Source organism: Lithobates pipiens, unplaced genomic scaffold, assembly GCF_037356315.1.
Source record: "Lithobates pipiens isolate NorthernLeopardFrog02 unplaced genomic scaffold, aLitPip1_a1.2 Scaffold_8, whole genome shotgun sequence".
NCBI classification, from domain to species: domain Eukaryota; kingdom Metazoa; phylum Chordata; class Amphibia; order Anura; family Ranidae; genus Lithobates; species Lithobates pipiens.
The window spans coordinates 207732241-207749672 of NW_027507903.1; the positions used below are offsets into that span (position 1 = coordinate 207732241).

The 17432-nt window shown below is 43.6% G+C and overlaps 1 protein-coding gene across 1 annotated transcript in view; it reads left to right on the forward strand.

Moving 5' to 3' along the window:
• The window catches only part of ASZ1 (ankyrin repeat, SAM and basic leucine zipper domain containing 1), a 575076-nt gene that overhangs the window by 421969 nt on the left and 135675 nt on the right, over positions 1 to 17432 (forward strand). The window contains exon 12 of the mRNA XM_077471359.1: positions 6555 to 6660. Coding sequence (XP_077327485.1) covers positions 6555 to 6660 — 106 coding nt within the window. The remainder of the gene's footprint in view (positions 1 to 6554; positions 6661 to 17432) is intronic.

Here is a 17432-nt window from a genome sequence, read left to right on the forward strand (position 1 = left end):
AAAATGGTTAACAATAAAACATTGCAGAATAGAATACAGTACAAAGGAGCAGAACAATAGAGAGAGAACAATAAAACAACTATTTTTGTTTTTTTATTTTATATTTTTATTTTTTTACACTTTTTTTTTATGTAACTGTAACAGTTCTAACTGTTGTAACAGTTCCAGCTGTTTGGGTCTCTCAAAATGTGATGACATCTTGGTAGACCCTGTGAACGTGTGCCTAGTCTGTGCAATTTTGTATCCTACTCTAAAACTCAACTAGTGAATGGTAGCGTTCAAAACATTCACCATTGCAAAGATCAGGATTTGCAGGACAGCGGGGACAATAATGAAGGGTGTCATGCCTATATCCAAGCTTTCTGCAGACACAACATTTTCTTTGGGGGGCTCGTTGGGTAGGGGTACACGGGCAGGGCCAGATTAAGAACATCATGGGACTGGTGCGGAGGATTTTGGTGGGGCCTTTTATAAACAATAAATAAATAAAAATGCAACTATTTTTTGTTATAACAAATTAAATTAAAGAGCCAGAGGGAGGATGAGTGAAAGAGAGAGAGAAAGGGGATGAAAGAGGTGTGAGGGGTAAGGGAGGGTGGATGAGAGAGAAGGGGGGGGGGGGTAATAGAGAGAGGATGCGCATGTGTGGGAATGACATCAACGCAGCCTGGCCAAGGCAAGTGACAGAAGGCACAGAACCCAGAAGGAAGACCAGGTGAAGTTGGAAGTGCCTTGGCCACGGTCAAATTGATCACAGCACAGCACTGGAAGGCTCAGTCTGACAATTTAAGTGTACCCTAATGTGCTAATATGCTGTGCATACTTGTACATTATGGCATAACCTACCCCAGGGCCTCTAAAAAGTAGTAATGTTAGAAAAGTTTACTACTGCTTTATTATCACAGGAGCCTCTCATGGGGCCCCCTACTGACCCTGCGGCTCTTGGGCAGTTCCTAAGTGCATAGTTGTCAACATTTCAAAAATATTTTCAGGGACGCTTTTTTTTACAAGTGCTATATTTAGAGTAGCTGACATCCCCTATGTTCCTCTATACATCACAATCGTAATTAAAAAATTAAATAAGTACTAATAATGGGGCAGAACAAATATGAGGACTGTGCGATTTCCTTTAGTTGAACTAACAAAAGTGTGCCCATTCTAGAGCAGGTAACATTGGGGATATTCAGTATAATTTTAAAGAACAGTTCTTGTGGGTAAGAGGCATAGGGGAGGAGTATGGATGGTATAAAAGTGGGAAGTATGTGCAGGTGAGGAGGATGAAGTAATATGGGAAGGAAAAATTTAATGGTTTGTTGAAGGATGTTTAGGGACTGTGCAGTGGTTAAGAGGGCCATACATGGATTAAAATTACACCAATTAAGCAGAGACCAGCCATAGTCGATCTATGTATGGGCTAGCTGGTTTTACACAAGTCAACCTATTAACTGACTTGAGTACAACCAGCCTGTCAGGTTTTCCCCAAAACAATCAGTGTTGCCAGCTATAGTTAGCAACACTAATCATTGTATTCACTGGCAGAACACAATAATACTGCGGGAGTGATTGCCCCATTCACAGGTCAGCAGGTGAGAGGGTGTGTGTGGACAGGCTGGGGAAAGATACTAGTCAGTCCCTGGGTAGGCACTGGTTAGTATCAGAGCCAGATGCACACAGGTTACATACGCCACGATCGTTAGAGCGAGAGCAATCATTCTAGCACTAGACCTCCTCTGTAACTCTAAACATGTAACCTGCAAAAAAAATTTAAAGCATCGCTTAGTACACAACAAAAAATCATGCTAACTTTAGTGTTTTTTTTATGAATGAAACAGTTTCTTTCCAAAAAAAAGTTTGAAAAATTGCTGCGCAGATATCGTGTAACATAAAAAGTTGCAAAGACCACCATTTTATTCCATAGGGTGTCTGCTAAAACAATATATATAATGCTTGAGGGTTCTGAGTAATTTTCTAGCATAAAAAAAAAAAGATAATTTTTACATGTAGGAGAGAAGTCTCAGCATGGGCCTGGGTGATAAGGGGTTAATTATCTTAAGTAATATACAAATAATTATTATAAGCACTGTGAATTCATCCACAGTCTGCTGCAGAGTGTTCCAGCTTGTATTTAAATTGGCCGCTCTGTATGTAGTTTCTGACAGGCTGCGCAAGCAGCCCTGTATCTCTGGAACCATAGATGATAGCAACCGCATATTTTAACCAGTGCTGGAGTGGGTCTTTAGCTACCTACCCCCCAAATATGGGGGCTCTGTGCCTCCTGATTGCCGATCTACAATCCCCAAAGTCGATCTTTTTTTATTTTTCTTGGGCAAATGGGCCTATCTTGAGAAAGGGGTCTGGAGCTGCAGCTCCAGCTCCAATAGCCCCTATGTTAATCCGGCCCTGTATGTGGGAGGACATGAGGATAAAGCCTCTCATGCAGCCGGCTTACTGCATTTGGTTGGGGAAGGTGCGCCGTCTGGATACAGAAGGGCTCTGACGATATCTTTCTGGAATTTAAGGAAGGATCCAGTCTGTCCTGAAGCTCTGTGTAGCACATGAGCGTTCAGCATAGCCAATTGAAATAAATGAACAGACACCTTTTTGGTACGAGCGTCTGGCCTTACGGGCAACTAGGTACGGCACCAACACCTGGTCATTGAGGTCCACCCCTCCCATATTTTGGTTATATTTGTGGACACAGAGGGGTTTCTCCACAACACCAGTCGCCGTAACAATTTGGACTGCTGTGTCTGCATGAAGGGAGGTAAGAACGAAAACATTCTTATTATCCCTCCACTTCATAGCGAGCAAGTTATTACACTTGAAGCAGGCTCTCTCCCCCAGCCTAAGACGAGAATCTACAAGCCGCTGGGGAAAGCCCCGGTGATTAGTTTGCACGGTGCCACATGCTACAATCTGCTTATCAAACAAATGACTAAACAGTGGCACGTTCGTGTAATAATTGTCCACATACAAATGGTACCCCTTTCCGAATAAGGGTGACGCCAAGTCCCACACAATCTTGCCAGCTTACTATGTAGTCAGGGCAGTTCTCCAGCTCTACGTGACTATCTTTGACCTCATAAACCTTAAAACTACATGTATAGCCTGTGGCCCTGTCACAGAGCTTATACATCTTGACCCCGTATCTGGAACGCTTGTTGGGACAGTACTGTTTGAATGACAAGCGGCCAGAAAACGTAATCAGGGACTCATCAACGCAGACAACTTGATGGGGAGTAAACAAGTCTGGAAAACGTTGGTTGAAATGGTTCATGAGGGGCCAAATTTTTTAGAGCCGATCATATTCAGGGTCTCCACAAGGACGACAGAGTTCATTGTCGTTGAAGTGCATGAACCGCAAAATCTGCTCGTATCGTGCCCTGGCCATGGAAGCAGAGAACACGTGCATATGGTGAATTGGGTCAGTGGACCAATATGACTGCAACTCACTCTTTTTGGTTATGCCCATGTTGAGGGAAAGGCCCAGAAAGATCTTAAATTCGGAAACCTTAATTGGTTTCCATTGTCTGGCTAGGGAGGACTGGGGAAGAGTGGCAATGTATTGACCAGCGTACAAATTGCTTTGGTTCACAATAGATCTATAGAGATCTTCGGTGAAAAAAAAGCGAATAAAAATCAAGTGGTGTAAAATCAACTGTTTCCACGTGAATGCAGGTTGGCCAGTAAATGGGGGAAATACGGGTTCTGCAGAAGTGGTGGGTTCCCAATTAGGATTGGCGAATTCTGCAGGAAGGGGACTATGGGCACAACGGGCCTGTCTTTGTCTCTTGGTGGCAGCGGGACACTACTTGTGCTTGCCACCTCGCCAGCTTGAACTGCACTTATGGGACTCACCACGTGCTACTGTAGTGCTGGATGTACGACCAGGGTGTACTAGGCCGCTGGTGCTTGCCAGTTCACCAGAAGGAATAGCGGCACTAGTACGTCTCTGCTCCATATGAGGGAACCTCCGGATCTTGCACATCAACAGCAGAAGTACGGGGTCTGGTACGCCTGACCTTAGCAGGGACCACATCTCCGTTGTCAGAGCTATCTGTCATGGAGCCGCTGTCCTCTACAGGATCGTATTCTGAGCCTGGATCTGACAGATGAGTGACTTCCTCTTCACTATCTGTCATGCTCAGAAATGTGTAGGCCTCGTCACTAGTGTACCTTTGATTTGCCATTTTGGGCTCTAAATTTAGTGGTACACTAGTGAGACTCACAGATAAAAAAAAAGCACCTAGGCTGTCGGCAACTGTATCAAAATGCTACCAAAAAAACTGTTAGCGATCGCAGGGATCAGGCCTGACTCTGCGAACTCTGCAGTTATGTGTGTTGTGTTTTGTAAGTGACAGTGATCGATCGATACTGCACTTGGGTGGGCTGGGCAGAGGGGCTATACGCAGGTGCTAGTAGGTATCTGGATTGATCCCGCTAACAATGCGTTTTTTTGGGAAACCTACACTGCTGGGGACACTAGTATAGATCTGATCAGATATTAATCTGTTCAGATACTATACTACTAAGGGAGGTGTATGCTTTGCGCGTGGGTGTTAGCGGTACTGGCACTAACCTGACGAGACGCAGACCCTATCTGACCCTAAAACCTAACTTATATCACCTGCCGGGTGATTAAGGGGTTTAACCTTTATTAGGTAATAAATGGCGGGTGTCCTGAAACTATAAAAAAAAAAAACTAACCAACCAGCATCACCCGTAACATTTATATGGTGATCACTGGTGAAAGGGTTAACTAGGGGGCAATCGGGGGGTTAAAACCTTTATGCGGTAGTATATGGGGGTCCCTGGCGCTATAAAAACCTGCGGCAAACATAAATACTTACCTGCCTAACTAGCGTCACCTGTGACACTAATACAGCGATCAAAAAAAAAACTATTGCTTAGTGACACTGGCGACGGGGGGTGATCACGGGGTTAAATCTTTATTGGGGGGTTAGGGGGGTACCCTAGACCTAAAGGGGGCTAACCCTACCTAACTGCCCTAACCGTTATTGCAGTCACAAATGACACCAATGCAATAATAAAAAATAATAAAAAAATGCAATTGTCACTGTGACTGGGGGTGATGGGGGGGGTTAAAAGTGTGCCTGGCGTGTTCTACTGTATGTGTAGTGTGTTGATGCAACTCAGTGATCCTCTCTCCTCAGCGCCTGAACGAAAAAGACCGACACAGGGAGAGATTGCATCACTTCCTCTGCCTCTGTTTACATTACAGCAGAGGAAGCTTTCTATTCGTCAGGAGCGATCACGAGGGGGTGGCCATGAATGAATGGCCTCCCCCTCATCTCGGATAACTCCTGAACAGATTATGACCGCCGAAGGCACCGGGGTGGGAAGGCATGGACGTACTTGTACGCCAATATGCCTGCCCGTGCCATTCTGCCGACGTACATCGTCGTGCGGCGGTCGGCAACTTGTTAATTGGTTAAACTCAACTATGCAGTGGTCCCCCATAAGGCTCAAGTCACAATATTTTAACATGAGGATAAGTACAGTACCCCTTCCTCATTGAAATCAAATCAACAGGGCTTGAAACTCCTACTTCCACCATCACATGAGGGGGCGTCAAAACAGGCTATCCCCGTTTCCTCATATTTTGCTTTTGCTGTGTAATGAGACACCTAGCTAACAGGTGGGAAGCCACACTTTTGTCATTCACTGCATGCGCTGCCAGTAATAGAGAGTCATGTCACATGTAACAAACAAATGGCCCCTGCCTCCACCTATAACTGGCATTATTATTAGAGCAAGAAACACATGGAAGGGCAAGCGCATAAAAGACAGAAACAGAACATTCCATAGCTCAACTTGCCAGATCTGGTGACCAACCAAATTAACCTGTCGAACAGTCTGTGTTAAAAACAGGGGTTTAGTTAGCATGCATTTGCAAACGCATGCAAAAGCTGCAAGGCCTTTTCTCTGCACCCTATGTATGCTTGCAGTCCTAAACACTACTGAATTTATGAGCGTCTCCACAGTGGGGGCACATGCATTCAATGGATAGATGAAGGGCAGGTGGGCCTAGAGGCAGCGCAATCCACCTTAAAGGAACAGGAGAGCACATTGGTCACCCAGCATGTAGCACAGTGACAACAAAGGTGCCCAGTGTGTCCCCGGACCAAATTTACACCAGTAACAAACACATGGCCCTGCCCCCACCTATAACTGGCCTTCACAGCAAGGAGCACATGAAAGGGCAAATGCTTAAAAGACAAAAACAGAACATTCCATAGCTCAACTCACCAACCAGTCTGCTGACCAACTGAATTAACCTGTCCAACAGTCTGCAGTTGGTCAGCAGACTGGTTGGTGAGTTGAGCTATGGAATGTTCTGTTTTAATAGTCCAAATGTGAATTCAGACTATCACCTTGTCCTCTTTATCAGATGTCTTTGCCATTGCATTTGTTGCAGTCTGTTTTGAATGCTTAATCATTAAAAAAAAATTATAATCGTGCTGTTGAAGATTATTTTATTTTTTTTGTTTAACAAAATACTTAATCAAATTTGTTTTGTTTTTTGTTTTTAGCACAGATGAGCTTTTTGCATTTCTTCTAAAGTTGAATCGACAGTGCACTTTAATTACTCATACCGTGGAAGCTGTAAATAATCAAATCCCTTTAAATACTCAGAAGGTAAACTTGAAGCATATATTATTAGAATTTTTTTTTTCAGGTCTTAACACCTTGGCCTTGCGCACATTACTCAAACACGGGGAAAAAAATGCCAAGACATGCCTTGCAAAAATGCGCTTGGCTTATTGCCAAGTACATAAACTACTTTGACACACATATGCTGTCACATGGCAAACATGCAAAAATAAATAAAAAGCATGTTGCATCCCGCGGGTTTGAATGCAGCCCTAGGTAAGCTAAACAAGTGAAGCCCCCCCCCCACCAGAGCACTGACTGGGATCCCGTCAGCATACATTTTTTCAGTCCTGTCCCTGCAACATAAGCCGGCCGAATTCGGACCAGCTGCAGTACACACAATACCATCCGGAATTCGGCCTGTGTGTACTGGGCTTAAGTCCAATTTGTATTGCTGTCACTCTCCTGACAAGTCAATCAAGCGAATAGTTTTACGGGTGAAGAGGAGAGAAAGACACAAGGATTTGAAATCCCCGGGCCGGTACAGTGGCGATACGATCTGTCAGTGCGGGGGATCGCAGGACTTCAGGTTAGGAGGGGGGGAGATGAGGAGGGGGGGTCCAGTGTAATTTCACCTTACAGATTTTCTTTAAAGGTGAACTTACATCGGGGGTGAGAGATGGAGATCTACCTGGACAACATTGAAGAGATCAAAGATCACTGGAATGAATGCAGCACGCGCCCCCACACTTTTTTTTTTAAAGAAATTTCCTAGCAAGCTTCATAATTAAAAGTAGGCAACATGAAGAAAAACTGGAACTATCTAATAAAACTAATGTCATTTTAAAAATATAAACTTGGCCTACCTTAAAAGATAGAAAAAAAAATTTGGCATTCACACTTTTATTTCATGCCTGGGGAGTAATTGGTCTCCCCCACAAATCTGATGCTGGAGTTCATCGTGAGAACACAACATCTGGTACTGCAGGTTGATTTTGTTGACTAGTTTCATGCCTGGCTATCTGCTCTGATTTCTGGCCAGTGCAAGGCAGCGTACAGAGGCCAGTAGGGGGCAGGGCAGCGTACAGAAGGCCAGTAGGGGGCAGGGCAGCGTACAGAGGTCAGTAGGAGGGTTGAGGTGTCAGGGGGCTGGGGTGGAGAGCACAGAAGTTTTTTTTTTTTCAATGTAGAGTGGTGCAGGGAAGGAGCAGTTAAAAATCTACATGACCTGGTATCAGCCCCTTGTATTGGGGAGGAGGGCTGGTGGGATGCCCACGGAAGAGCTTGTGCGTGCTCGGAGCCTGAGCAATCCCGGAAGCCTTCTCCGCCCCGAAGCTGCACGGCAGCCTTGAATTCAGTGCCCGTGTGCCTGCGTCGCACGGAGCTCAGGAGAAGACCGGGCAGCAACTCTGGGACGTGTTCACAAGCTACCCATAACCTGTCAGTGGACGACAGGTAGCTGGGGCTCAACGGGTTGCTGACCCCGACTTACACTTCAACACTTTCATGCCTAAGCCTTTTTCTGATATTTGTTGCTTACAAGTTAAAATCTGTATTCTATGCTAGAAAATTACTTAGAACTTTATTTTCTTTATTGTACATCACAGGTTTTAGTAGATCCAGTTTTTCTTCATGCTGTCTACATTTAATTATGGAAATGTCTTTATGGGTTATATGGCACCTTCAGGTGATGGACACTGACACTGGCACACCCTAAACAAGAAGTTCAATTCCCCATATAACCCCTCCCCTTACCGGGAGTACCTCAGTTTTTTTGCCAGTGTCTTAGGTGTTGGTCACGAGTGAAGATGTGCTGTGCTCAGCTCCGCAAATATTCCTTGCTGGGGCAAGCCATGCAACCGGATCCATTCAAAGTGTCTTTTCCAGGCTGAATTCAATGATACCTGGGCCTCGTGTCAGTAGAAACAAGGTTTTACCTGTAAGCTCCTCTTTTTAGAGAGCTGGTCCCCATGATCCAGTATTTGTTTTTTTAGCCACATGCTTTTTACAGGCCCAGGGCTGTGGATCCCCAATAAAAAGGGGGGCCCAGTCCATGAAGGTTTTTTAATGGAACCCACCATGAGTGGTGAAGATTGGGTCTGCTACCACAGAACCCTGCAGCTGGATAAGATGAGGGAGATTCCTGAGGAATTTTTCTAATTTTGGGTTTTTCTCCTTTAACTAGTTGCTGACCACCGGCTGTCAAATGACAGCCTCCCGTTTAAACAGATAATGCGAGCGATCATGCGTGCGCATCCCTGTTTCTTCGGTGGCGGCGTGTCATGGAGACACCGCTCGCCACCGAAGGGGGTGAACAGTCATTGGTTATGGCTGTTTACCACGTGATCGGCCGTGATGAAGTCACAGATGGTCACCCCCCCACTGTACATGGCGCCTGCACGTGCACGTCGGTGGCGGCGCGTTCCCCGGGAACACTGCTCGTCACCGACGCTGGTAAACAGCTATTGGCTGGCTGTTTACCCACGTGATCCTTTCACAGCCGATCACTAAAATGTAAACAAACCGTGGTAACGAGATGTTACCGGGTTCTCCTCCTCACACACCGATCGTGTGTGAGGAGGAGATTGCGGTAATATCTCGTTACCGCCTACAGTGTACACCAATCACACTGATTGCCCCCCCCCCCCCCCCCAATAAAGAGGACCTGTCACCACCCCTCATAGTACCTGTCAATCACAGTCCATCAGAGTATCTGAGTACCTGTCACAGCCCATCTGAGTACCTGTCCCAGTTCATCTGAGTACCTGTCCCAGCCCATCAGAGTACCTGAGTAGCTGTCACAGCCCATCAGAGTACCCGAGTACCTGTCCCAGTCCATCAGAGTACCCGAGTACCTGTCCCAGTCCATCAGAGTACCCGAGTACCTGTCCCGGCCCATCAGAGTACCCGAGTACCTGTCCCGGCCCATCAGAGTACCCGAGTACCTGTCACGGCCCATCAGAGTACCCGAGTACCTGTCACGGCCCATCAGAGTACCCGAGTACCTGTCACGGCCCATCAGAGTACCCGAGTACCTGTCACGGCCCATCAGAGTACCCGAGTACCTGTCACGGGCCCATCAGAGTACCCGAGTACCTGTCACGGCCCATCAGAGTACCCGAGTACCTGTCACGGCCCATCAGAGTACCCGAGTACCTGTCACGGCCCATCAGAGTAATCAAGTACCTGTCACGGTCCATCAGAGTAATCGAGTACCTGTCGCGGTCCATCAGAGTAATAGAGTACCTGTCACGGTCCATCAGGGTACCCGAGTACCTGTCGCGGTCCATCAGGGTACCCGAGTACCTGTCGCGGTCCATCAGGGTACCCGAGTACCTGTCGCGGTCCATCAGGGTACCCGAGTACCTGTCGCGGTCCATCAGGGTACCCGAGTACCTGTCGCGGTCCATCAGGGTACCCGAGTACCTGTCGCGGTCCATCAGGGTACCCGAGTACCTGTCGCGGTCCATCAGGGTACCCGAGTACCTGTCGCGGTCCATCCGAGAGTCATTTATTATTGAGTCTGGAAGGCATACGTTTCTTGGAGGGAATCCAGGGGTTGGCATCTTAGGAATTATGTCCTAGGATAGAATTATTGCCTTTCTGCAAATGGGGCTAGAGATGAAACTGGCTTTGAGTACTATCAAGGGCCAGGTCTCGGCCTTATCAGTATTGTTTCTTTTCAAATGTTTTTATTGAGATTTTTAGCAGAGTTAGTTACAACAAGGGTTACAAAACAAAAAAAAATAATATATAGTAATAAAAGTAACATAACACTGTATAATGTGGTGACAGGGTTTTCTCAGCACAATATATAATAGAAACAAATAGTCCACAATAAAGAATAAAGTAGTATTCCCAAGTATCTAATATTCATAGTCATAAAGGGACTTGAACAAGAGTAAGGCCGCGTACACACGGGCGGATTGTCTGCCCAACTAAGTTCGGCAGACAATCAGACAGACAGTCCGTTCAAAATTTGCATGAACGGACTTGACCACACACGATGAGCAGACAGTCCGCTGAAAGCGTGCGTGATGACGTGTACAGCACGTACGACGGGACTAGAAAAACGACGTCCTATACACTGCAATGCAACCTTCGGCCGTGTAAACCCTTTCTGAGCATGCGCCATACTTAGTCCGTCCAACTTGCCTACACACGAGCGGACTGTCCGCTGAAACCAAGTTTGGACGGACAAAACCAAGTTTGAACGGACTGTCTTACGGAAATTCCGTAAGACTGTTCGTCAGACTGTCCGCTGAAAAAGTCCGCTGAAGCCCACACACGAGCGGATTGTCCGCTGAAACACTGTTCAGCGGACTAAGTTGGACAGACAATCCGCCCGTGTGTACGCGGCCTAAGTCTCTTAGAACTTGTATAATAAAGTCCGTAATATAATTATTGTAAGATTTATAAATAGCGATATGGATAATGGCCACTTCTGGACCCCAAGACACCCCTCACAGGGATCTATCTGTGTCTTGGAGTACCTAGGCCAACATCCTAAAGGAAATTCAAACACAGTAGTTATCTTTTATGAAGGAAAATAAAGATCTATTCTTACTCCGCAGCTCAATTCAGATAAACAGACATGTGATATATTTGTCACTTTATGAAATTATTTTTAAAGCCATCCAAAAAATATTAAAACGCACAGGAGTTCTTTCTTCTATATGATTAAAGAATCAGCATTATCTAAATTGTGGAAGTATAATTTTTGTACCATGTACTCCAAGGTTCCCATAGTTGTTGTTCCTTAATATATAGGGATTTGTCATTAGGAAATAACAATTCATAGGAGTGGTGAAGTTGGGTTAATTCTATAACTTCTGTCATAGTAGGAAGAGAGTCAGTTTTCCATTTTCTAGTTCTGGATAGTCTCTCAGCTAATAGTATATGTGTTACTACTTTACGATATTGTTTGGGAATCGTATGTAAATTCATATTCAGAATGGCTAGTTCTGGTGAAAGTTGAAGGACAATACCTGTTACCGAAGTGAGTACATGGGAGATTGCCTGCCAGTAGTTATGTAAGCTTGGGCAGTCCCACATAATATGAAATAGGGTCCCCAATTGGGTACAATTTCTCCAGCAATTAGGTGACGAGTTCCCCTTGAATTTTGCTAGGATATGTGGAGTCAGGTATTGTCTTTGAACAATTTTTTGTGCCAATTCCCATAGTGTAACACATGCAGTGGCCCTATATATGCTTCGTAGGGAAGCCATCCATTGTTTAATTGAAAAGTCTTGCCCCAAATCTTGTTCCCATTTAAGGAAGGAAGGTAGTTTGCTGGGTATGTTTTTTTCCCCCTAGAATTGGGTATATTGTAGCTACTCCTTTCTGTGAGGTGGCATGGTTTTTGAGGAAAGACCATATTTTAACCGGGATTGAAGCTCTGAGTTGTGGATTGTGTAGCAGACACTTTTCTATTTGAATATATGTAGATCGCTCAGAATTCGGAAGCTGTAATTCATTACTTAACTGAGAAAAAGACTTTAATGGGCCCTGTTGGAAGAAGGAACCAAGTTTGATATCCCGACCCAAATTCCAGTCGTGTATTTGTACGCCAGGAATTAATGTTGGTATGATTGTTAGAGGAGGGTTTAACACCATGATTGGAGTTTTATCCCATTTGTATGTGATGATTCTCTGCCAAGAGTGTAGCATCGCTTTCACCGTTGGTGGGTATTGAGCTGTAATTGTGGACTTAATTTTCCTACTAAGTAACCAGAATTGCATATTAGGCTGTCGTGTGATGTCTTTCTCAATTTGTCCACATAAAGTTTTAGGAGTAGGCAAGAACCATTCTTGCAATTGGGTCAAAAGAGTTGCGTCATAATAATCCTGTAGCTCAGGTACGGTCGCACCACCTATATTTCTATGTTTAATTAGTATATGGTATGCGCAACGGGATTTTTAGCCATTCCATAGATATTTTCCCAAACTGCTTTGTAAGGATTTAAAGTAGTATTTAGGGATGCATATTGGAAGGGACCTGAGTTGATATAATAATTTTGGTAAGGTCATCATTTCGAAAGCTGCCAGGCGACCAGCCCATGTAAATTCGAATTTACTAAGTGTTGTCAGATCTGTTTCAAAATGTTTGTTAAATGGTAAAAAGTTTGTTTTAAATAACTGTTTTGTTTTGTTAGTGAGAGTGATTCCTAAGTAAGAAATCCCCTCGTCTTTCCAGTGGTAGGGGTATTTATTAGACAATAACTGCCTGGTTGTGTTATCTAATCCTAGGTCTAAAATATGGGACTTGGTTTCATTGATTTTATAATATGATGCTGCTCCAAATGTCGTTAGTATATTTTGGAGATTCGGGAGAGATGAAATAGGATCAGACACTATAAGCACTATGTCATCTGCAAACAGACTTATTTTATTATCTATTTGCCCAATTTTTATACCAGATAGTTTTGTGTCAGATCGTATACGTTCTGCTAGAGGTTCGATGGTTAAAGAGGAGCTGCACCTAAAAAAAAAAATATTAAAAGCCAGCAGCTACTAATATTGCAGCTGCTGACTTTTAATAAAATCACACTTACCTGTCCCAGGTTCCAGCGATGTCGGCGGCAGATGACGAGCGATCGCTCGTCTCGCTGCTGCCACCGCCGCCATCCTCTGTCAGGGAATCGGGAAGTGAAGCTTGATGGCTTCACTGCGCGTCTCTTATGGTCCCCCGCTGTGTCTCTGGGAATGAGGTATTTTATGTGAGAGAGCTCCGTGACACGAACGGGCATATTAGCGACAATTCACAGCGAATATCGGTAAAAAAAGATACGAACAGACGACGGAAGAGTTTCTGAATCCGAAGGTGATGTCAAAAAAGCAGAAAGACGAACGGAAAATGAAAAAACTAATGACATTCTCCTCTTAGTCCGCGGGAGGGAAAAAAAAAGATGGCACAGATCCTCTCACAGCTGCTGTACCAGCAACGGCCTCCTCAGGGAGAGCGCACTACACTGACATGCCTGATGCTGCTCTAGAAGAATCACCTCACAAAACACATCTGGAATCTCCTCATGAGGAAGATTACCTCAGCCCTACATGTCGCAGCCCGGCTAAAACTCGTATCAAACTTCTATCAGGTGGATGTAAGAAGGCATGAGGATATTGCCTTTGGGCACAGTGTGCTGCAACCAGCAGTATAGGTCCTCAGGTCTGATTGCACCCTACTTTTGTTGTGTCCCCCTCCCCTCAGGTGGCATTTCTCTGGAACATCCCATAAAGTTATTACCATGGCTCTGTGTCCTGTGATGTACGATAAAGAAAATATGATTTTTATAACAGCTTGCCTGTAAAGTTATTTTCTTGGAGTACATCATGGTACACGGAGGTTCCACCCCTCTTTCTGGTTACACTTGTATTTCTTTGCTACAAAACTGAGGTGCTCCCGGAAAGAGGAGGGGGTTATATGGGGAATTAAACTTCCTGTTTATGGTGTGTCATTACCTGAAGGTGCCATATAACCCATACAGTTATTACTGTGGCTGTGTGTCCAGTGATGTACTCCAAGAAAAGGATTTTACAGGTAAGCTGTTATAAAAATCCTATTTATTTTTTTTAGCAGAAACCGTAGAGAATAAAATGGTGTTCATTGCAATATTTTGTCACATGGTATTAAAAGTAAAAATTATTAAAGTTAAAAAAAAAAAAACAGTAAAGTTAGCCCAATTTTTTTGTATAATGTGAAAGATTAATGCAAGGATTGATAACTGCAAAGCGATGTGAACCGGCACCTCGGCTGCACAATACGAGTCTTCCCTTTTAAATTATTATGCCCCATATTTTGTCTTCTTGATTATAAATAACCTGTATCCTAGTGACCAAGGTATGCTTCCTGAAGACATAATCACAAAACATACGTTGGAGCTGTACCTTGGTCACGTTATACTACGTCACATGCGGCTTTCCTGGTTGAAACGCACGCTGACCACGGAGGTGGATACCAGGCGTTCATGCAGTCTTAGTATTATCTTTGAATGATTCCTCACTATTTCTCTAGAAGGTTTTCTACTAGATTTTTTCTGTCCACAATAGAACTGTGTTTTTTTCCCCTTGGGACTTTACATATCAACGTTTGTCACGAGTCATTTTGATTAAATTTTATAATTTTCCATTGCTGTGTTTTTCACACATGATTGGTTTAGATGCATGATTATTGTATTATAGTTGACACTATGGGGTTGATTTACTCAAGGCAAATCCACTTTGCACTTGCATTTGGAAGTGTAATCACTGTGGATCTGAGGGTAAGATTTGAACTGAGGGGAATCTCTGCTGATATTATCATCCAGTCATGTACAAGCAAAAATGCTGTTTATTTTCTTTGCATGTCCCCCTCAGATCTACATCGTCTTTTCTTCGAAGTGCACTTGTAGTGCAAAGTGGATTTGCCTTTAGTAAACAAGCCCCTATTTGTTGGCATTAGTCACCATGTAGCGCCCTTTATGCACCATTTTAATGCCAAAACCTGTAAAGTAAAAAAGAGCCTTGGATTCAGATCCTGTCTGAACAAATTGAAAGCTAGTATCAATTCTTCAGTCTTCTGGGACATGTCACAGGTCCCCGAATGGTGCAAGACAATTCACAAATAGTGCAGCTTGGCTTACACATGCACAGTAGGAAGCCAGCTGTGATGACGCATGCCAGGAATTTGAAGGCTAGTGAAGAACCGGCACTGGATTCCTTCACAGGTAAGTGCCCCTTTATTAAAAGTCAGCAGCTACAGGATTTGTAGTTGCTGACTTTTATTTATTTTTTCTAGAGTGAAGGACCGCTTTAACCACTTCCCGCCCAACGACGTTGCAGACTTTGGGGATATCTGAATGATGCCTGCAGCTACTCGCATCATTCAGATATCTTCTTTTTCTGATGGCGATTTCCTGCATCATAAAAACAATCATAGGGGGTGTCCCTGTCCTCCACCCTCTGATGCTTCTACTGGCTTGCCAGACAATGAATCGGCCAACAGCGGCTGTTTACCATAGAGCTGACCAAGGACCACACATGGTCCCCGGTCAGCTCTATGACCTTTGGAGGCTGGGCGAGACATCCGGCCTCTATAGTTGTAAATACTACAGTTGCCTTGGCTCGGAGCTGAAATTTATTTTTATTTTAGGCTTTCGTGCCTTGGGGCGAGATCTGGGGGCTTATAGACTCCAGATCTTGCTGTAAAGAGGACCTGTCATGCCCTATTCCTATTCCAAGGCATGTTTACATGCCTTGTAATAGTAATAAAAGTGATTAAAAAATGTAAATGGAAAGTATCAAAATATAAATGTAAAATAAAGAAAATGTAAAGCGCCCCGGTCCTGCGTGCTCGCTCGCAGAAGTGCACAGATACGTACATTGGGCCTGGATATGTACATGGTGTTCGCCACAAATGTTAGTGCGTGAGCAATAATTATAGCCCAAGACCTGCTCTGTAACTAGAAACAGGTAACCTTTAAAAAATTGAAAGCGTAGATACCTTCTCGCATCTCCCCAACAATATTAGCGACACTTAAATCCTGGGTTCGATTTCTGCATCTAACTTCCTCACACCCTCTTCCTACCAAATTCCGCTAAATACTCTACGTAATTTCATGAAGACAACCTCATTTACACCATGGATAGAGAAGGAAATTAAATATCTATCTGATCTACTTGATAATGGGGTGATCAAACCATTTCCTACACTTCAAAAGAAATTTCAATTGCCTAATTCAGATTTATTCCTCTACATCTGAACTAAGAATTGCATTTCCAACCTCCCATCATGGACCTATAATATTCCCCAATCGGCTTGGTCCATACATCAACAAAAAGGATCTCTCTTTTCTATAATCTTCTTCAACAAAAAAGTGTGTTTACAAAGACTATCCCTTTAATTAGATGGGAAGAAGACTTAGGATACACCTATACAGTTGACCAATGGGAAAAAGCTTGTAACACCACATATAAAGCCACATGCTGCTCTACATTATGGGAAGTATCCGTTAAATTGACTCCACGCTGGTATCTTACTCCTGAGAAAATATCTAAATTCAACGGCACATTTGACGACAAATGTTGGAGATTGTGCGGCAAAAAAGGTGATATGTTGCATACATTTTGGACATGCCCTAAACTTGGGAAGTATTGGGAACAAATCTTTCAAGTTATGTCTGAAATTACCAAAACCGTCATTCCTCCAAATCCCTCACTAGCTCTATTATCCATTGATCTTGATCGATATCCTATCCAGTTTAGAAATGTGTTTACACATATTTTGCTGTCAGCCAGGGTCAGTATAACGAGGAACTGGAAAAATCCTGATCCTCCTTCCATAAAAGAAGTGATAGAATCGACTCAAACTCATTACATTTATGAATCAATTCTAGCTCTTCGGCCTCACAAAAAAGAACATACTCATAAAATATGGCAGCCATGGTTAAAATGGGCTAGTCCCCAAAACATTGCACGAGTTCTTTGTTCCTAGATAACTTGAATTAAAAAATGACTTACCCCGCTCTAATATTTGAATCTTTGTTTTGTATCTATTAAATGACAGGTTACTATTACTGTCCCGAACACAGTTTAGCACCCATAGGGGTGTTCGGGAATATATTTAGGTTCATCATCTTTGAATTACTTAAATTGGCAGTATATAAATATATGAAGATAATATTTATATTACTTTTGTGTATTGTCTCCACAATGGATGTATTAATAACCTCCCGATCGTTATCTTTATTATCCCGATTATAATTGAGATAATTAATATGGTTTTCTTTATATTATATTTTTTATTATTTTTGGATACTATTATCTATGTATCTAAATA